This window comes from Catharus ustulatus, chromosome 30 (genome assembly GCF_009819885.2).
Source record: "Catharus ustulatus isolate bCatUst1 chromosome 30, bCatUst1.pri.v2, whole genome shotgun sequence".
Lineage (NCBI taxonomy): Eukaryota > Metazoa > Chordata > Aves > Passeriformes > Turdidae > Catharus > Catharus ustulatus.
In genome coordinates this window covers 128,769-148,542 of record NC_046250.1, presented here as the reverse complement: position 1 = coordinate 148,542, position 19,774 = coordinate 128,769, and the positions used below count along the sequence as shown (strand labels likewise).

At 60.2% G+C, this 19,774-nt stretch overlaps 4 protein-coding genes across 9 annotated transcripts; all 4 read left to right on the top strand.

The window, feature by feature from the left end:
• Positions 1-948: 948 nt before the first annotated feature.
• HAX1 (HCLS1 associated protein X-1) lies at positions 949-2,721 on the top strand. The gene is made up of 8 exons (XM_033082848.1): positions 949-1,067; positions 1,198-1,406; positions 1,487-1,557; positions 1,742-1,787; positions 1,901-2,016; positions 2,111-2,261; positions 2,335-2,493; positions 2,582-2,721. Exons 1-7 carry the CDS (start codon positions 1,015-1,017, stop codon positions 2,451-2,453), a joined length of 765 nt encoding a protein of 254 aa, XP_032938739.1. The 5' UTR covers positions 949-1,014; the 3' UTR covers positions 2,454-2,493; positions 2,582-2,721.
• A 104-nt stretch (positions 2,722-2,825) lies between these two features.
• AQP10 (aquaporin 10) lies at positions 2,826-5,299 on the top strand. The gene is made up of 6 exons (XM_033082895.1): positions 2,826-3,424; positions 4,056-4,182; positions 4,278-4,415; positions 4,503-4,621; positions 4,693-4,910; positions 4,981-5,299. Exons 1-6 carry the CDS (start codon positions 3,320-3,322, stop codon positions 5,294-5,296), a joined length of 1,023 nt encoding a protein of 340 aa, XP_032938786.1. The 5' UTR covers positions 2,826-3,319; the 3' UTR covers positions 5,297-5,299.
• A 348-nt stretch (positions 5,300-5,647) lies between these two features.
• Positions 5,648-15,156, top strand: ATP8B2 (ATPase phospholipid transporting 8B2). Of its 2 annotated transcripts, none has more exons than XM_033082930.1 (27): positions 5,648-5,727; positions 6,485-6,543; positions 7,217-7,330; positions 7,478-7,576; positions 7,733-7,794; positions 7,911-7,983; positions 8,350-8,420; positions 8,567-8,646; positions 8,841-8,999; positions 9,078-9,166; positions 9,239-9,435; positions 10,156-10,364; positions 10,542-10,585; positions 10,661-10,826; positions 10,895-11,083; positions 11,291-11,406; positions 11,559-11,723; positions 11,801-11,912; positions 12,037-12,142; positions 12,256-12,397; positions 12,482-12,665; positions 12,855-13,078; positions 13,360-13,443; positions 13,625-13,870; positions 13,956-14,094; positions 14,174-14,304; positions 14,395-15,156. In XM_033082930.1, exons 1-27 carry the CDS (start codon positions 5,697-5,699, stop codon positions 14,680-14,682), a joined length of 3,579 nt encoding a protein of 1,192 aa, XP_032938821.1. In that variant the 5' UTR covers positions 5,648-5,696; the 3' UTR covers positions 14,683-15,156. The 2 variants fall into 2 exon arrangements, with proteins under 2 accessions (XP_032938821.1, XP_032938819.1); XM_033082928.1 differs by having other exon boundaries at positions 8,347-8,420.
• A 716-nt stretch (positions 15,157-15,872) lies between these two features.
• On the top strand, positions 15,873-19,349 carry IL6R (interleukin 6 receptor). Of its 5 annotated transcripts, none has more exons than XM_033082809.2 (10): positions 15,873-16,012; positions 16,686-16,931; positions 17,014-17,137; positions 17,469-17,653; positions 17,733-17,893; positions 17,963-18,107; positions 18,189-18,232; positions 18,353-18,431; positions 18,514-18,622; positions 18,700-19,349. In XM_033082809.2, the coding sequence occupies exons 1-10, from the start codon at positions 15,925-15,927 to the stop codon at positions 18,887-18,889; spliced, it is 1,371 nt and encodes a 456-aa protein (XP_032938700.1). In that variant the 5' UTR covers positions 15,873-15,924; the 3' UTR covers positions 18,890-19,349. The 5 variants fall into 5 exon arrangements, with proteins under 5 accessions (XP_032938700.1, XP_032938699.1, XP_032938698.1 ...); XM_033082808.2 differs by having other exon boundaries at positions 16,996-17,137; XM_033082807.2 differs by having other exon boundaries at positions 17,963-18,232.
• Positions 19,350-19,774: the final 425 nt, after the last annotated feature.

The following is a 19,774-nucleotide window of genomic DNA, read 5'->3' as shown; positions in this document are numbered from 1 at the left end:
CCCCAGCCCCCTCTTCTCCATCAGGCCATCGGGACAGGCACAGGAGGGCAGTGAGCACTGCTCCAGTGCCTCTCCCTGCGGTGGTCACTGAGCTGCCCTTGACCCTGATATGCAGAAAAGACTCTATAACTCATGAGAAGTAAGAGTTATAAAGTAGCTATGCATTTATTCAGCGCTGAGGTGCACGGGGATAGCTCTTCCCAAAGCATGCACTACAAAACTTCAAACTATTGCTCTATTTATTCCCTAAAAGCCTAGGATTACATAATACGCCTAATACATATTCATGTCCTAGCCCCGCCTAGTCTCGTCTACCTTCACTTCGTATTAAAACTTCCACTTCGCGAGTCTGACGGAAGGTTTCCAAACTCTTCACCCTACTTGAACTTTTCAACTTTGTTGCTGGAGCACATTCCAGACCTTGAGATTAGTTCTGGTTGGTTTAAGTTTTTGGATTTATCAGTGGTAGCTTTGCACCCTTCACCCTCTTTGCAAGTTCTGGCTGTGTTTATCGCAAGCCAGTCTCCCTCCTGGTTTTTGCAAGCACAGTAAATGTTAGACATTCCTTATTGTTTTGGTTAGCTAATTTTGGTGAATTATTCCTTACTCTTCACGTCCCCGTCTCACCCTATGCTTCCCCCTCAGCCTCCCAGCTGCAAGGTAAGGGGTTTGGGGGGCAAAGTTGGAGCCCTTCTGTGCAGTCTGGGTCTGGTGGGGGAGCGGCAGCGCTGAGCTGGGCCACAGCCAAGGGCTGCAGGAGCGCAGGGCCCCGCCGGTTCCGGCAGCACCGGCCTGCACGAGGACACGATCCCCGGGGTCGGCTGGGCACGGGGGCGCTCAGACGAGCAGAGCTCCGGCCCGTGCGGGGCTCGGGGGCTCCGGGCCGTGCGGGGCCGACCCGGGCCGGGCCCCGCTGCCGAGGCGCCTCGCGACACCCGGCGGCGCTTTACGGCCGCGGCGCTTGGCGGCAGCACGACCCGGGGACGGGGCCGGGGGCCGGGGACCCAGAGCGGCATGAGCTTCTACGACGTGTTCCGTGGCTTCTTCGGGTTCCCGGGACGCTGCAGGTAACCGGGACCCCGCCCGTCCCCGGGCCAGCACAAACTCTCTCACCACCCCCCCCCAGCTGCCGCAACGGCCGCGGCCCTGCCCGGTTGCTCCGGGCCGTGCGGGTGTCTCACGGCCGCCGTCCCGCAGACCCCGGGACCCGCTGTTCGGCGGCGCGGCGTGGGACGAGGAGGAAGAGGAGGAGGATGGCGGCCCGTCCATGTCGCAGCCCCCCCAGGACTTCGGTTTCGGATTCAGCCCTGGCTCGTCCCGAGGCGCCTTCGAGGAGCTATTCCGGGACATGGGCGAGCTCCTAGGCGCCTTGGGGGGGTTCTGGGCCGAGCCCCGGCAGCCTTTCGGTGGGTACGGGAAGGGCTGAGCAGGACTCTTGGGGCCCCTCAGAGCTCCTCGGCCTGACCGACGCCCCTTTGCTGCCCAGAGCCTGCCCTGCCCGGCCCCGGTGAAGGCAGCGCAAGGCGACCGCTGAGGGACTCGATGCTGAAGCACCCGGTGAGTCCCTCTACCAGCGCGACTCCGGAGGTGCCGGCGATCTGACCCGGCCATGGAGACCCTTCCTAAGGGAGGATGAGGGGTCTGGGATCTGCTCCTGCAGGCTCAACAGTGCGAGTGTTGCCTCAGTGTCGTGCTTTGCCTCCCGTCACTGGTGTCACTGGTTTGTGGCTTTGTCTTGCAGCTGGAAGATGCTCATCGGTCTCCTCCTGGCCTCAAGGAAGATCAAGGTGGGTGCTCAGAGCAGGGCTTGGGGGGGGTCTCTGCCCTCCCTGCTCCACCTGCCTGTGCTGCCACAGCCCCTGGGGCATGTCCCCATGCTGCATCTTACATCTCCCCCCAGACCTGGACTCCCAGGTCTCCTCCGCGGGGCTGGAGACCATCCTGAGACCCAACGAGCCCAAGTCCCACTCTTACTTCCAGAGTGTCTCTGTCACCACAGTGACTCTCCCTGATGGGGTGAGTGTCCCTGCACGTGCAGCAGGGCTGTGGGAGAGCTGGGGACACCATCCCCGTGCCTGGGCAGTCTCTTAGGGCTCGGCACTCTGCACAGGCAGTGGAGGAGCGCCGCACTGTGCAGGACAGCCAGGGTCGCCGGGAAACAACGGTAACGCGCCGGAGGGGGGACCAGGCCTTCATCACCACCACCAAGGAGGACGGGCAGAACAAGAACTACCGGGAGGAGGTGGTCAACATGGATGACCGTGAGTGGGGGTCTGGGGAGGGTGCAAGGAATGGACAGGGGCCCCACTGAGGGTGTCTTCCCTGCCCTCCCAGGGGAGCTGGCACAGTTTGCTGGCACGTGGCCACAGCAAGATGAGCTTCATTCTGCCAACCTGAGCGACCCCTCATCTCTGCTGGGCAGCTTCTTCCGACGCTGGTTCTCCAGCCGGTAGCTGTGTCCAGTCCTGACTGAGCAGTCCAAATCAGTGACAGGTACAGGCTGGGGGGACCTTGGGCTTGCCAGGCCTGTCAGAGCAGGCAGTGGGCAGCAGCCTCTTCTCACCATCTGTTTTTGTTGTAGATGGGTCAGATCTTGCTGGGAAGTGGTGCCTGGGCTGGAGGCTACCCACCTTCTGCAGCGCTGCAGAGCTACAGAGACCCCTGTGGGGGCCAAGTGTATGTGTGTACAGAGCAATAAAGTCTATTTATGCTAAACAGTGACCTTTCATGCTCCTTCAGACTGGAATCTCATGCGTTCGGAGGCAGATTCCCCTGTCTACCAGGATGACTTTGGGAGCCTGCTTCAGGAGGTGCAGGTGGTTGCCAGGCTCCTGTGCCTGCACTGCTGCCTTCTTACCTCCCTCTCCCATTTCCCTGCCCAGTGCTGTGCTAATGCATCCCTGGGGTCACTCTTGAGGGCCTGGCCCAGCCCAGAGGCCTTTCCAGGGCCTCTTCATTAGTTTTGGCTGCAGCTGTGGCTTGGGCATAGATGTGGCAGGGATAAAGGGGGTTTCTGGGCAGGAAATACCTGTGCCTGCTCACCTGAGTGAGGTCTTGGCTTCCCACGGCCACTTGGGGATCAGAATGTTCCCACTCAGCCTGGGGTGCAGCATTGTCACACAGTGTCCCTGGCCCCACACAGGACTCTGGTCCCTGTCAGGCGTCTGCCTCGTGCAGCCGTGATTGGTTTAAAGTCTGCACATTATCACCCACCTGGCTCTGGGCCTCATAAAATCTGCTGCGAATGAGACATATACACCACTCTCACTGCTGTCACTGCTGTCACTGCTGTCACTGCTGACCCTGCCTGGTCAGCACTATGAGCACCGCTGCTTTCTTGGCAAGGGTCCGGGGTCTGCTGCGCATCCGGAATCGGCTGGTGCGGGAATGCCTGGCTGAGCTGCTGTCCACTTTTGTGCTCATAGTAAGCAGGGCACGCAGGTGGGCTGGGGCTGGGGGGAGGTGTGTAAGGGGCTGGGACAGGGCTGACAGTGGGGTGGTGGCAGGCACCAGGGGTTCCAGGGCTCTGCTGCTTGCCCCTTGGGGTTGGAGGGGTTTGGGGCTGCACCATACTTTTAACTCACCACTGCCTGTCCTCCTGCTTGGACCCTGTTCCCAATCAGGGTGTGGTGCTGGGCAGTGTGTGCCTCGATACCTCCTGTCTCAGAGCAGGCAAAGATTGGGGCTGTCTCAGAGCAGGCAAAGATTGGGGCTGTCTCAGAGCAGGCAAAGATTGGGGCTGTGGTGCCGTTCTTAGCATTTGGGCTGCATCCCACGATGGTAAATAGTGTCCTCGGGGCTATGTTGTGGCACCTCTTCCCCAACACCTCCCCACAGAAAGCAGTTTACCTAATTGCTTATAATTTGGTTGCTATCAAAACCACAAGTGAAGGCTGTGACCACCTCCCTGCCTGTCTGATGTCCAAGTATTGGGGAGAAAAACCAGAGGGCAGCACCAGGACAGCCCTTGCCTTGCTGCCCTGCAGTATCAGCAGTGGGAGGGTCTCAGCACAAGACCACCAGGGCTGAGGTGGGACTACATTCCTCTTCTCCAGGTAATCACCCTGGGCTGTTCTGCACAGAAGATTGCCTTCGATGACACGAGGGGAAATGTCATCACCGCTTATGTGGGAAGTGCCATAGCTGTCATGGTGGGCGTCTACACGGCGGGGGGAATCTCTGGTGAGACAGAGGAAGGGGTCCCAGCTCTTGCTATCCCCTGGCTCTATGTCCCTCAGGACCCTCCACTCCCAGCCCTTCTCTCTACTCCATTGCAGGGGCCCACATGAATCCAGCATTCTCCTTAGCCATGTGCCTGAATGGGCAGTTTCCCTGGTGGAAACTTCCCATCTTTGTGATTGTGCAGACCTTGGCATCTTTCATAGCTGCTGCAGCTGTTTACGTCCTCTACTATGGTATGGGGGGAGCAGTGTTGGGCAGAGGAACCCCATGGTGATGTTTGGGTGGTCAGGCTTATGGACATGCTCTGCCTCTGCCCCCAGATGCCATCTGGCACTACGGCAACGGGACCCTTACTGTCTCTGGGCCCCGAGAAACCGCCTCTATATTCGCCACCTACCCAGTTGATTATGTCTCTGTTGGCAATGGCTTCTTGGACCAGGTGGGTGCCACTGCCAGCTCCCCCAGCCCCCTCATTCCCCATGGTGCTGAGCTGCTGTGTTCTCCTCGCAGGTGATCGGTACAGGGGTGCTGCTGGTGGGTGTCATGGGCCTCATGGACGCCCGCAACAAGCCTGTCCCCAAGGGCCTGGAACCAGTGGTTGTGGCTCTCTTGGTGCTCTCCATTGAGTGTTCCATGGGCGCCAACTGTGGCTGCCCCCTGAACCCCGCACGTGACATTGGGCCCCGGCTCTTCACCTACGTGGCAGGGTGGGGCCCGGAGGTCTTCAGGTGGGTAGAGGGAAGGGGGTGAGGTGGGGACAGCAGGGATGACCCCCAGCCCACCCTGTCCCATCCTCAGCAGGGGCAATGCGTGGTGGTGGGTGCCACTGGTAGCACCGATGCTGGGGGCCGCCGTGGGCACAATCCTGTACCAGCTCTGTGTGGCTTTCCACCACCCAGACGAGGACAGCGCAATTCTGCCAGAGAAGGGCTCCATCGTTCTAGTCAACACCAACATCGATGCAGATATTGGGATATCACCCAAGGAGAAGGACACTGGGGAGACAGTGCCTGCCGGGTATCCCCCACCACCACATCCCAGCAGCACAGTCTCCCCCACAGTCTCCCCCACAGTCTCCCCCACAGTCCCTGTCACAACATTAAAAGAGTCCTGAGGACACGGTTTGTCTCGTCTATGGACATGAGGATGCAGGAATATGCTGGAGACCATGGTCCCCAGCCCCTAGGGAAGGCATGGCTGGTGCGGGGGTTGCTCCACTGGATATGGGTCTGTCCCCGGGACCCCCGGCACTGCCTCCTGGCAGCCTGTGGGGCTGTCTCCGGCCCCCCAGCACCCCCACAGCTCCTCCGGAGCGCCTGGAGCCGCCCCGCCGCCCAGGCCGCCGCCGGGGCTGCAGCCCGGGCCGCCCCCCTGCGCCGCTTCCCCGCGCCCCCCACCTCACTTCCGCCGCCGCCCGGCGCCGCCGCGGCCATGGGGAGCTGAGGCGGCGGCAGAGGCAGCGGCCCCGGCCCGGCCCGGCCGCCCGCTCCCCATGGGCTGCGGGGCCGCGGGACATGGAGCGGTGCGCGGCCCACCGAGCCCCGGGTAAGCGGGCCCGGGTGAGGCCCGGGTGGGTCCCGGTGCGGCCGTTGCCCCAGTAACGCGGCGGGGCGGGGCGGCAGGGCCCGGGCCGGGCCGCCCGCGGCTGAGGCAGCTCGGGCGGGGGCCGGGGCCGGGGCCGCGTCCCGGGAGATGTCCGAGAAGTGGCAGCGGATCCGCGACCCCGGCGGGTGCGGGGTGGGCACTGCGGGGGAGCAGAAATGGGGGCCGGGGGTGCAGGGCTGCAGCTGAGCGGGACTGGGACTGCAGAGTTCACGGGGTTGGGGGTGCGGGACTGGCGGTCCAGGAATGAAGCGAAGCAGGGCTGAGGGAGCAGAAGTGTGATCTGGGGTGCAGTATTTGAAGGTGCAGGGCTGGAAGGGTCTGGTGGCCTCCTGGTGCCGAGCTGGGGGGGCGGATAAGTCAGACAGGGGATCCAGAACCTGAGGCTCTGGGAGTACAGGTGTGTAGAACTGGGGGTCTAGCAGTGCAGGCTTGGGGGGATCTGGGGATGCAGAATTTGGGGGTGGAGGTATGGTTAAGCAAGGATGGGGTTGTAGGTGTGCAGGTCCTGGCATGGGGGAGCACAGAGCCGCATGACACAGCTGGGGACACTCCCAATTCCCTGCCTTCTGCGATTCTGGGACTAGCTTGGCTCTCAGGATGGAGAGGAGATTGGGGTGTCAGGGTTCAGGTCTTGGGGCTGTGTGGCTGCAGATGTAGGGAGTGTCAGGGCTGTGGCTGACAGGGTGCTGTGTTGCAGAGGAAGAGCGTCGAGTGCGAGCCAACGCACGGGAGTACAACGAGAAGTTCCAGTACGCAGTGAGTGAAGGGTGGGGGCTGAACTGCTTCCCGGGGGTCCTCGGGCAGGTTTGTGGGGCTGGGGTCTGAATCACCCACACCTCACTGAGGAGGGGGGTGGGGGGACGTGTTATGGCTACAAAATAGAGGTTTTTCCTTGAAAAAATGATGCTGTTGACATCAATGCCAATATAGCTGTGGGGCTGGCTGGGCACAGTGTACTCTGTGTGGAGGATTCAACCCCGCCATCCGTGGCTAAAGCCCAGAACCCTCTGGCTCTACCCAGATCCCAGCCTGGTCCCACATCCCAAGGTGGATCATGGGTCAGCTTCTGAAGGTGCCAGAGGAGGGCAGTGCTCACTTTGACCTCCTCCCACATTGGAGGTTATCCCTGGCTGTTCCAGAGCCATCTGCAGAGAGGGGAGAAGGAGGTCTGGGTTGTGGTCACCCTTGTGGGGGCCAGGTGCTGCTGCTGCTGCACCTTGTCCCAGGGTACCAGCTGGTGACAGACTGAGGAATTGGCTTCCCAAGGAAGCTGCCAGAGGTAGCACAGGAGCAGGACCCTGCCCCTCCCCAAAAGAGCACACAGCCCCTGTGGTGAGCCACAGCCCTTGCTCTCCAGAGTGATTTCATCTTGGGGAGTTGTAGGGCCTTGGTGGCTTGTAAATCCCCTTCTTGTCCCATCTGTCCCCAGAGCAACTGCATCAAGACCTCCAAGTACAACATTGTCACCTTCCTGCCTGTCAACCTCTTCGAGCAGTTCCAGGAAGTGGCCAACACCTATTTCCTCTTCCTCCTCATCCTGCAGGTGAGTGCAGTCCTTCCCTGACTGGGTATAGAGGAGGGCTCCGAGTAGTGTCATGGTTTGGAAGGGGGGAGATTTGGTGCCCTCGAGCATGGCAGCATGGCCCTGGGGCTGGCTGGTTCCCTTGTAATTCCTGTTCTCTGTCCTCAGCTGATCCCTCAGATCTCTTCGCTCTCCTGGTTTACTACCATCGTGCCTTTGGTTCTTGTCTTAACCATCACAGCTGTCAAAGACGCCACCGATGACTATGTGAGTGGTTCCCCCTGTGCCCCTCTGCCCACAGGGCAGGGGTTGGGATGCTGTGCAGAGGGCCAGTGACCAGGGCTATGGCATTTGAGATGGTGGGGGAGTGCAGAACCCCATCCCCAAGAGGCTGACGCTACTGTCTTTTCCCCCTGCTCCCAGTTCCGCCATAAAAGCGACAACCAGGTGAACAACCGGCAGTCTCAGGTCCTGATCGGTGGAGTGTGAGTGTCATGGGCACAGAGCAGTGGAGGGGGAGCCAGGAACCCTGTGGGCCGTGGCACAGGGCAGTGGGCAGGACAGGGCTCTGTCCTGACCACACTTGGCTGTCCCTCTACAGCCTTCGGCAGGAGCAGTGGATGAACGTCCGTGTTGGAGACATCATCAAGTTGGAGAACAACCAGTTTGTGGCGGTGAGTGCAGCCCTGAGACAAGTATGGTTCCAACAGGGTGGGTGGCACACAGGGACCATGGGTGTGGTGCTACTCCCACTTTGCTTTTATGCTTCCCAGGGTGGGGACATTAAGGACTTCCAACCTGGAAGTTGCATTTAGGTTAGAGGGTTGGAACCATGGTGGAGCCATGTTTTGAACTCTGACGAGCTGGGCACTTGAAGCAATGGTGCCTAGGCTCAGGTGCAAAGGACACAGGGGGTTAGGGCTGGGTTTTGCAGATGTTCCAGGGAGTTCCAAGGACATCCAAGGGCCAGAAAGCTTCACTGGGGGAGGCAATAGGGAGCCCCAGTGTTGGCACAACCCTTCACAAGTCTCTCCCAGCAGGCTGACCTCCTCCTCCTCTCCAGCAGCGAGCCCCATGGGTTATGCTACATAGAGACTGCAGAGCTGGATGGGTAAGTGCCCCCTGCTCACCTTGGGGAAGGCAGGAGATGGGAGTGAAAGTGGGCTGCAGGCAGGGCAGGAGCTGCTGTGCAGCAGCTGCAAAGGCCCTTCCTGCCAGGCTGTCTCTAATCCACATGTGGTGCCTTCTTGCCTGCAGAGAGACCAACATGAAGGTGCGCCAAGCCATCCCCGTCACCGCGGAGCTGGGGGACACCAGCCAACTGGCTCACTTTGATGGTGAGTGCCTGCCATGAGGCAGCCCCCACCTTCTTTCCTCCATCACCCTGGGCAGACAAGTACCAGCCACGTGACATTGTCATTCTGTGACTCAAAGCGGATCTCTGGGGAGCCAGGGATGGTGCTGGGAGCACTGGGATGGAGCTGGCCATGTGGAGAAGGCAAGTCCCAGCTGAGCCATACTGTGCACCCAGGTGAGGTGATCTGTGAACCCCCCAACAACAAGCTGGACAAGTTTGGTGGGACACTGTACTGGAAGGAGAACAAGTACCCCCTGAGCAACCAGAACATGCTGCTGCGGGGCTGCGTCCTGCGCAACACCGAGTGGTGCTTTGGCCTCGTCATCTTTGCAGGTGGGCTGAGGCAGCAGCTTCTACTGTGCTGCACAGAGGGGAGGGAAAGACACCCCCTGATGCCTTCCTGCTCCCCAGGACCCGACACAAAACTGATGCAGAACAGCGGCCGGACCAAATTTAAGCGGACGAGCATCGACCGGCTGATGAACACGCTGGTGCTCTGGGTATGCAGGAGGGATACCTGGGAGCCCTGGCTCTGACCCAGTCAGGGCTCTGATGTACTGTCCTGTCCCCAGATCTTTGGGTTCCTGGTGTGCATGGGAGTGATCCTGGCCATTGGCAATGCCATCTGGGAGCATGAGGTGGGCGTCTGCTTCCAGATCTACTTGCCGTGGGACGAGGGGGTGCACAGTGCCTTCTTCTCTGGCTTCCTCTCCTTCTGGTCCTACATCATCATCCTCAACACTGTGGTGCCCATCTCGCTCTATGTGAGGTAGGGCAGGGGGCAGAGGGGCTGGGCAGGGGGTGTATGGGAAAGTAGGGGTGCCCTCTGGGGAGGGGATTCAGGGATGGAGATCCACAGGCAGAACGGTGTGTTCTGTGGGTGGGTGTGGGCTGCTCTCTTGGTGACAGGCCATGTCTGCCTTCAGGGATTCCCCAAGACCTGAGGGCCCCACGGGTCCCTCAGGGCCCCCCGGCTCTGTTTGTCTGGCTGCTTGTCTCTCCCTGCCCTGGCTGCACGCTGGCTATTTTGCTCTGCCCTCCTACAGCTCTCAGGCTCCTGCACTGTCCCCTTCTCTCTCTCTTTTAATTTCTCTCTCTTTTCGTTCCCCAGCATGGGTTCTGTCACCCTTAGCCCCGAGGTAAGAATGTGTCACCCCCACCCCTCCCACTAGCTCATTGCTCTCTGCCCTGGGGACTGGGGAGGGGTTCAGGGTTCATAGGTGTATCAGATGCCTGAGGAGCCCTATGGGCTGCCCCCTGGGTGCCTTGCCTCTGTCCCCAGCCCTGGCTTAGCGGTGGCTGTCAGCAGGAATGGGTTGCAGGCCATGCCCCGGGAAGGGTGTGGGAGATAGCAAGCCATGGGGGGTGTGCTGCGGGGTGCTGGAGTGCCCAGAACACTGGGGGTCTGGGGTGGGCATTTGTATGCCTGTCACTGGCTCAGCAGAGCGTGCTACCCTGCCCCAGTGACACCCAACCATCCTCCCTGCAGCGTTGAGGTGATCCGGCTTGGGCACAGCTACTTCATCAACTGGGACAAGAAGATGTACTGTGCCAAGCGTCGGACACCAGCTGAAGCCCGCACCACCACCCTCAACGAGGAGCTGGGGCAGGTGGAGTACATCTTTTCTGACAAGACTGGCACCCTCACCCAGAATATCATGGTCTTCAGCAAGTGCTCTGTGAATGGGCACAGCTATGGTGAGTGCCAGCTGCCAGAGCTGGCTGGGGCTGTCCACAGATTGGGGTACACTGGCTCCCCACCTCTGTTTGGAGCAGTCAGGGGACAGGGGGGCTTAGCTAGAGCGTTGATGGGCAGCAGCAGCTGCCATGGTGTTGGGTCTCTGTTGTGGTTAATTCCATTACCCTGTTTTGCAGGTGATGTGCAGGACATGCTAGGTCACAAGGCAGAGCTGGGAGAGGTAAGGGTGCTGTCAGTTTGATGCCTGCCCGTGCCAAATGCCACCTGGAGGTAACCCCAACTTTGCCCCTCACAGAGGCCAGAGCCAGTAGACTTCTCCTTCAACCCACTGGCAGACCCACGCTTCCAGTTCTGGGACCCCAGCCTGCTGGAGGCCGTCAAGCTGGGAGACCTCCACGTGCACGAGTTCTTCCGCCTGCTCTCGCTCTGTCACACTGTCATGTCTGAAGAGAAGAGTGAAGGTAGGCATGGGGCAGGATCTATTCCTGTGGCTCACACAACACTGTCACTGACTCCATGCTGTCCACAGGGGAGTTGTTGTACAAGGCACAGTCCCCAGATGAGGGAGCACTGGTCACAGCTGCCAGAAACTTCGGCTTTGTGTTCCGGTCCCGCACGCCCAAGACCATCACAGTGCATGAGCTGGGTCAAGCTATCACCTACCAGCTGCTGGCCATCCTGGACTTCAACAACATCCGCAAGCGCATGTCTGTCATTGGTAAGGTCCTGGCTGTGGCACAGGGGCTGTGGGGCTGGGAAGGCCACGTGGGGCTGCAGCGTGGGGCTCATTGTGGTGTGTTGGGGGACCAGTCCAGTGCTGATGGGGATGTGACTGTGGAGGCATTGACAGGTTGATGGCTGGGGGTCAGAGTGGGATCTGCTCCTGACCCACTAAGCCAGGCATCTTGTCCACCCCTCTCTGCAGTCCGCAGCCCTGAGGGCAAGATCCGGCTCTACTGCAAAGGCGCTGACACCATCCTGCTGGAGAGGCTACATCCCATCAACCAGGACCTGAGCAGCATCACCACTGACCACCTCAATGTGCGTGAGACAGGGTCCTGCAGGTGTGGGGGGAGGAAAGAATGGCTGCCCAGGAGCCTGAGCTGGGCTTTGTGCCCTGTCCTAGGAACACCACTGGGGACTGGGGACGCCTTCAGTGTCTTTCCAGCACACCCAGCTCTGCCCACTTGCAGGAGTATGCCGGCGAGGGGCTGCGGACACTGGTGCTGGCCTACAGAGACCTGGAGGAGAGCTACTACAGGGACTGGTCTGAGCGGCTGCACCGAGCTGGCAGTGCCCCTGAGGCCCGTGAGGATCACCTGGCTCGGCTCTACGATGAGGTGGAGCATGATATGATGGTAGGTGGGCTGGAGGCTGAGGCTGGGGGTGGCTGGGGACAGCTCCTGCTTACCTCCCACCTGTTTGGGTCCCCAAGCTGCTTGGAGCCACAGCTATCGAGGACAAACTGCAGCAGGGGGTCCCTGAAACCATTGCCATCCTGACGCTGGCCAACATCAAGATCTGGGTGCTGACAGGGGACAAACAGGGTGAGGCGTGACTGAGGTGCTGGCTTGAGATGAGAATGTTTGTGGGCTGGATTCCACTTCCCTGGGATCCCTACTGCTCTCTCCTGAGTGGATTCTGGCTCAGCCCCTGGTTTCCTGTCCTCAGAAACAGCTGTGAACATTGGCTACTCCTGCAAGATGCTGACAGATGACATGACAGAGGTGTTTGTGGTCACAGGCCACACTGTGCTGGAGGTGCGAGAGGAGCTCAGGTGAGGGTTTTGGAGGACACACAACAGTGCCATTGTGGGGCACAGCTGTGCCTGGGGGAGCTAGTGATACGAAAGGGCTCTGAGATAGAACCCTGTGCCCCCTCTCTCCTCAGGAAAGCCCGGGAGAAGATGATGGATGCATCACGTTCTGTGTGCAATGGCTTCTCCTACCAGGAGAAACTCCCCTCCAAACTCACCTCTGTGCTCGAAGCCATTGCGGGCGAATACGCCCTGGTCATCAATGGGCACAGCCTGGTACGCCCTGGGAGTGCCAGGCAGGACGAGGCCCTGTGTCTGGCTGTGCACCATGACCCCAGCTGTCCCCTGCTCTTCTTGCAGGCCCATGCACTGGAGGCAGACATGGAGGTGGAATTCCTGGAGACAGCATGTGCCTGCAAGGCTGTTATCTGCTGCCGTGTCACACCCCTGCAGAAAGCCCAGGTGGTGGAGCTGGTGAAGAAGTACAAGAAAGCTGTCACTTTGGCCATTGGGGATGGGGCCAACGATGTCAGCATGATCAAGAGTAAGGCCTGGGATTTGGGGGACCGCAGGAGAGACAGGCCATCCCCCTGCACCATCCTGGGGCCCATGAGAGTCTCTGTGCTCACCCCTCTGTGCCCTACAGGAACAAAGTGCCTGTGCTGGGGGTGCTGCTCTCATCCCCTGTGCTCCTGGCAGCCCTTTCTTTACCTATCTCTCCTTCCCTCCACAGCTGCCCACATTGGGGTGGGCATCAGTGGGCAGGAAGGCATCCAGGCCGTGCTGGCCTCCGACTACTCCTTCTCCCAGTTCAAGTTCCTGCAGCGCCTGCTCCTGGTGCATGGACGCTGGTCCTACCTGCGCATGTGCAAGTTTCTTTGCTACTTCTTCTACAAGAACTTCGCCTTCACCATGGTCCACTTCTGGTTTGGCTTCTTCTGTGGCTTCTCAGCACAGGTGGGTTGGTGGCTTTTCACGCTGGGAGCTGGGGAGGGTTTTCCTGCAGGGTTCCTCGGCTCTGAAGCGTGTTCAGGTTCATGGACTCCCTATGGGGACTCATCCTGAGCCAGGAGGCACAGCCTGGCATTCAGCATGCAGTGTGTGAGGAGCCTGTGGTCAGGCTGGAGGGATGGAGACAGCTCTCCTGTCCCTGCAGCTGTGGGCACAGGGACTTGGGGGCTGGCTGGGGCACAGGGTGGGCAGGTCTTGTGTCCTGCTGAGTACTCTATTCCATACAGACAGTGTATGACCAGTACTTCATCACTCTGTACAACATTGTCTACACGTCGCTGCCTGTGCTCGCTATGGGTGTCTTTGACCAGGTATGGCAGGGGGTAATGAGAGATCCCTGGGTGTGTGAGCAGTTTGTAGCACTTCCCTTCATGCCCACCCTGTGGGAAGAAGGGCTGCCTGAGTGCCTGAGTCAGGCTGTCCTTGTCATTCCATGGGCTGTGGTGGAGGCTGCTCCTGCCCAGGGCTAAAGGGAGGTGCCCATGCCTCCAGGATGTGCCAGAGCAGCGGAGCATGGAGTACCCTAAACTCTATGAGCCTGGGCAGCTGAACCTGCTCTTCAACAAGCGGGAGTTCTTCATCTGCATTGCCCAGGGCATCTACACCTCCATCCTCATGTTCTTCATCCCCTACGGCGTCTTTGCTGATGCCACCCGTGATGACGGTGCCCAGCTGGCCGACTACCAGTCCTTCGCCGTCACTGTCGCCACCTCCCTGGTGATTGTCGTCAGTGTGCAGGTAGGGACGTGGTACTCAGCCCCAGACCCTCAGGGCACCTCAGGCATCCCCTGAACCCTGTCTCCTCCTGCATCTCCCCCGCTAGATTGGGTTAGACACAGGATTCTGGACAGCCATCAATCACTTCTTCATCTGGGGCAGCCTGGCTGCCTACTTCGCCATCCTCTTCACCATGCACAGCGATGGCCTCTTCCGGATGTTCCCCAATCAGTTCCGCTTTGTGGGTGAGTCCCTGTGGTGCCCTGTGCTCCAGCATGGTGCTACCTCAGTCTAGCCCTGGCTGGATTCACTCTTTCCCCCCAGGTAACGCGCAGAACACGCTGGCCCAGCCCACGGTCTGGCTGACCATTGCCCTCACCACTGTAGTTTGCATCGTGCCTGTTGTTGCCTTTCGCTTCCTTAAGCTGGATCTGAAACCAGAACTCTCGGATACGGTGAGAGTGGCTCCTGTAGGAGTGGTCACAGGGTCCTAGCCCTGAAGAGAGGTGGTTCCACAGGTCCCTGACCCTGCCCTGTGTCCCCAGGTGCGCTACACTCAGCTGGTACGGAAGAAGCAGAAGACACAGCACCGGTGCATGCGGCACGCGGGGCGTGTGGGCTCACGCCGCTCTGGCTATGCCTTCTCCCATCAGGAGGGTTTTGGGGAGCTCATCATGTCTGGCAAGAACATGAGGCTTAGCTCCTTGGCACTCTCCAGCTTTGCCCCCCGCCCCAGCAGCAGCTGGATTGAGACCCTGCGCAAGAAGAAGGGCTGCGAGGGCAGCAGTGCTGGCAGCCCCAGTGGTGCAGCCGACAAGACTCTCAAGGTGTGAGGCTGGAGGGGGTCACATCCCCTCCAGTGCAGTTGGGGGCTCCCCTCCTCTGCCCCTGACCCTGGAGAGGGCAAAGATCCTTGTCAACAGGGTCCCATGGTAGGAGCAGAGGTGATGTGGGGGCCAGTGGTGAGGTTTGGAGGAGTCTGGACTGTTGCCTTCTAGCCAAAAATACAGTCTTTCCTTCCCTGGGGATGGCAGATGGATGGATGGCAGATGGATGGATGGATGGATGGATGGATGGATGGATGGATGGATGGATGGATGGATGGATGGATGTCATCACCATCAGCCCCCCTCCCGTTCGCTCCTCCATCAGTATTCAATTCCACTAAATGCAAATGCCCCATCACACATGAATGTATCATGCCAGAGGTGCAGGGCTCTGGGAGGACTGTGGCCTCTCTGTGCCCTTCACCCACGTGTCTTTTTTTTATATAAACAAAAAAAGGAAAAAAAATACACCCCCCCCCCCTCCAAAAAAAAAAGAAAAATAGCAACCAAAACAAACAAAAAAAAAAGAAGTAAGGAAAAACCCTCTGAGTTTGCAGAGCAACTCATTCCTTGACTGGGTGCAGGGAGAAGTGGGGAGGAAGGTCACCCTCCTTGTCCCCCTGCCTTAGGGTGCAGCAGGACAGCGGGTGCCAGATGTGAAAGGGGAAGCGGTCTGTGCCAGGGGGGCTGGGTGTTGGCGGCTGCCGTGATTCACTCCCACGCGTGGTCTTGCGCAACCCTCGGTCTCTGCTTCCTCCCTCATCCTCCTCCTCTGCAGCTCCTGCGGGACCGAGTGCTCCTGGGGTGTGGGTGGGCAGTGGGGACCCCGCGGGGTCTCTGGGGCTCTTGGGGTCCCAGGGACGCGATACCAAAGAGGAGCTTGTTAAGGGTGTTGGCGAGGGCTGGAGGGGATTTGGGGCTTTTATTTTTTTTTTCAGTGGAGTGGATGCGGATCGGGGTGGATAATTTATGATGCGTTTCTGTCTGGCAGAATAGTATAATTTTATTATTCTTGAAGAGAAAAAAAAAAAGAAAAAACAAAAAAAGAAAAAAAAACCACTTTTTTTTTTTAAATTTAAAAAAAAAGAAAATAATGTTCTGAGGAGATCCTGTCCCGTAGCGGGGGAGGGCACAGGGGGGCGGAGGGCGGTGTGGGCTGGCCCGGCCCCCGGGCGCACGTGCCGCCCCGCCCTGCCCGGTTTCACAACGGCGGCCGCCGCCGATGTTTTCCTCCCCGGCACCGGGCGCATGGCGCGGCCGCCTGGGACGCTTCTCCTCCTCCTTCTCCGCCTCCTCCTCCGCCTCGCCGCCGCCGGGCGGCCCTGCGGCCCCGCCAGTGAGTGCAACCGGGCAGCGGGCAGGGCGGGACACGGGGGTGGCCCTGAGCTCGTCCCGGTACCTGGGCCTCGTGGATCCGGGCACGGGGAGGGGACACATGCGGTTCTCTGCGTGCCCCGGAGGAGCTCAGCGGAGCCCGGAGACACGGGCGGGTGGTGCGGGACATCACTGGGAGTGCTGGGACCTCGGTTTGGGGTGCTGGGTGCTGTGTTCCGGCTGCTGAGTGCGTTCCCAGCAGCAGGAGCCGACGGGAACAGCAGGTTCACACTGGCCATTGACCTTTGGAGGGAGCCGGGAGCGCTGCCCGGGCCTGACCCGGCCAGCCAGTGCAGTCGTTAACCCCTCTGGCACTGAATCCCTGCCCAGGGACTCCCGGGACCACCAATCCTAATCTGCCACCTTCCCTGAGCTGTGCCCCCCACCAGCAGACCCCTCAATACGCAGCCCACCAGGTGCTGTGGTGCCCATCCCTATGGTGGTGCCAGGGGTCCGGTACCCCACTATGTGAGAAACCACTGCCGCTCTCCAGCTCAGTGCCCTGACTACCAGAACACGGGGGAGCAGTCCCCACTGGACATGGGGAGCAGATGACGGGGTGCCTTCCATCTCCAGGGACACCCACTGGGCCTGGGGTCTCATCTCCATCACCTGGTCCCCTCTTGTCCCTCCAGGACTGTCTCGGGACACCGTGTTGGGCCGCCTGGGAGCCAACATCACATTGACCTGCCAGGATGAGGTGCCTGCAAACGCCACGGTGCTGTGGCGGGTGGAGGAGCAGGGGGCAGCAGGGGGCTGGGGACGGCAGCTGGCAGAGGGAAACACGCTGCTCCTGCGGCGGCTGCGCTACGAGGACTCTGGGCACTACAGCTGCTCTGTGGGGAGCCACCTGCTGCGCTCCCTGCGGCTGCTGGTGGCAGGTGGGTCCACACTGCAGTGGGAATGTCCCTGGCAGCACTGCCTGTGATGGCCCCTGTCCCCCAGCACCTCCCTGCCTTGCAGAGCCCCCTGAAACTCCCCAGGTCTTCTGCTACCGGCGGAGCCACGACAAGGATGTGCTGTGTGAGTGGCCACAGCAGGAGAAGCCATCCCCAGGGACACGGGCAGTGCTCTGGGTGAAGCGGAGGTGAGTGCTGTCCCTGCTTCCACCATGGGCTGGGACCCCAACGGGAACATGTGCCTCTCCATGGACCCTTTCCCTGGTGCCATCTGGGACCGCATTGCTCGGGATGCTTGCCTCCCTGCAGACCCTTTTATCCCTAGAAGCTACTGGTAGCTGGGAGTCCACAGCACATCGTGTTTCTTCCCCATGGCTCCATTCCCCATTGCTTCCTATGGCACAGAGTGTATCCCTCCCCACAGACCCTTCCCTAACACTGCCAGGGACCCCACATGTCCTGCACAGCTGTCCTGTGCCTAGGGCATACTGCAGCCTGCCCTGAGCTGTGACCTCACAGGTTCACGGCTGAGAATGCCACAGAGCAGCGGTGCCGCTACTTCTCCAAGGCACGAAAGTTTGTTTGCCGGGTGAAGGTGCCACCTGGCACTGATGACACCAGACACCTTGTGGTGTCCACGTGCGTCAGCAACAGTGCTGGTGGCTCGGCTGGCAAAGACAAGATCATCACCCTCAGCAGTGTCCGTGAGTGCTGCCCCTGTTGCTGGGATCTGGGCTGGCTGTGGGTACAGTGTGAGGCCCTAAGCCCCCCTTTCCCCGGCAGTGAAGCCAGACCCCCCAGTCAATGTGACAGTGGAGGCTCTGGAGAAGGCGCCGCAGCGGCTGCAGGTGCACTGGTCCTACCCCCCATCCTGGGACCCCCGTTTCTACTGGCTCCGCTTCCAAGTCCGCTACCGCCCTGAACCTGCCCCAACCTTCGTGGAGGTGAGGACCTGCTTGCTGGCATGTTGCTTGTCTCTGGCCAGACTATCCCCAGCCCTGTGTCCCCTCCAGGTGGATCAGGTGACAACGACTTGGCTCGACATTCGTGACGCATGGCGTGGGACGAGGCACGTGGTGCAGGTGAGGGCGAAGGATGAGTTCGGCCATGGTGCGTGGAGCGAGTGGAGCCAGGAGGCTCTGGGCACCCCCTGGACAGGTAGGAGGAAATCATGGGGTCCTGAGACTGGGGGGGTCAGCATGGGGTCTCCCAGTCTCATACTCCCCACTCACCGTGCAGACCCTTGGGACCTCACCCCTGAAATGGAGCCTTTCAGCTCTCAGGTAACAATGGTCTTGGCCCTGGGAAGCATCACACACACCTGAACGGATCTCTGTGTGAGACAAGGGTACACCAGGGCACGAGGGCTGACCTGTCCCATTGTGCCCCTCCACCTTTTGCAGGTCCCCATGGAAGATGGCACCTATGGGGTGACACTGCTCCCCAGGCTCTTCAGGGAGGATGATACTGATGGTGCTGGTGGTGAGGAAGGGTTCCTGGGCTGGGGGTGGGACACCAAGGTCCCTTATCCTCACAATGAGCCCAGCCATTCTCTCTGTCTCAGGGTCTGTCATGGAATCCAACACCCATCCTGTGGCATCCCCCTATGCCTTCCTGGTCACCGGGGCGAGTCTGCTCCTTGGCATCGCCCTGTTTGTTGGCATCGTGGTGAGGTGAGTGCCAGAGGGGCTGATCCAGGGGGCTCTGTCTGCTCTCCTCCCTGACCTGGATCCCCTCTTCTCCCCTGCAGGTACAGGCAGACATGGTGGACAAGCGAGCAGGAGACGACCAAGCCAGAGGGCGAGGGGCAGCATATGCTGGTTCCCCTACGCCTCCCCCTGCCCACACTCAGTGAAACTCCTCTGCTCTCACATCCTGCCCCCTCAACCCCTGGAGTGCTCCACATGACTCAGGCAGATTTCTCCTCCTCAGGGCAGTAGTCAGGGGCTGAATATGCTGGTAGGTGCTTGGGGGTTGGATGTGGGTCCCCACAGCTGTGATGTGGCTTCTGGGAGCAGTTCCCCCCCACTATCCGGTGGTTCTGTGGCTGGGACAAACCTCTGAGGAGGGGAATCAGTGCCACTCCCCCATGGAGAAGCAGCTGGCAATGGCCCCAAACTGAGTCCTGGGGGCACTTTCAGCACCATGGCCAAGCTGGCGTGGCCAGGAGTGACAGCGCTGGAAGCGTGGCTGCACCAGAGCGTGGAGCTCGCCCGGGACCGGCTTCGGGGGTCCCACAGGGAAGGGCCTGGTTCCTACAGTGCCATGGGGGTTGGGGAGGGAGGGAGGGTCTGGCTGGATCAGCCCCCCATACCTCTGCTTCAGCCCCCTCGGGGCTCCTTTTCAAAGCATGTTGGGGAAACAAGACAATGTGGCTCAAATAAATGCTTTGGATTTACACTGGAATGGGTGCTGGGAGTGGTGTAGCAGAGTGGTTGCTGCAGCCTAGGAGTGGCTCCAGTGAGGGCTGCACCCTCACTTTGTTCACCCCCAGCCTGGCTGTGCCCTGTAGCTATGCCCCCCACCATGTACCCCATGCTTTGCACCGTTTCACTGGTGCCTCCCAGGCTGTACCCCCTATGCTGTGCAGACCTTCATGCCACAAACCCTCACGGCCCTGCAGCCCCTGGCCATGCCTCCTCTGTCATGCACTGCTGGGTTGTGCAACACCCCGGGGAGCTGCAGCTGCACCCAGGCAGGAAACCACAGGACGAGGGAAGAGGGTGCTCGGGCACCCATGGGACAGTGTTCTGCTTCCCTTCTGCTGGCCTCCCGCTATAAAAAGCCTGGCAGGATGCAGATGTGCTGCTGGGAGAGCCCCAGTA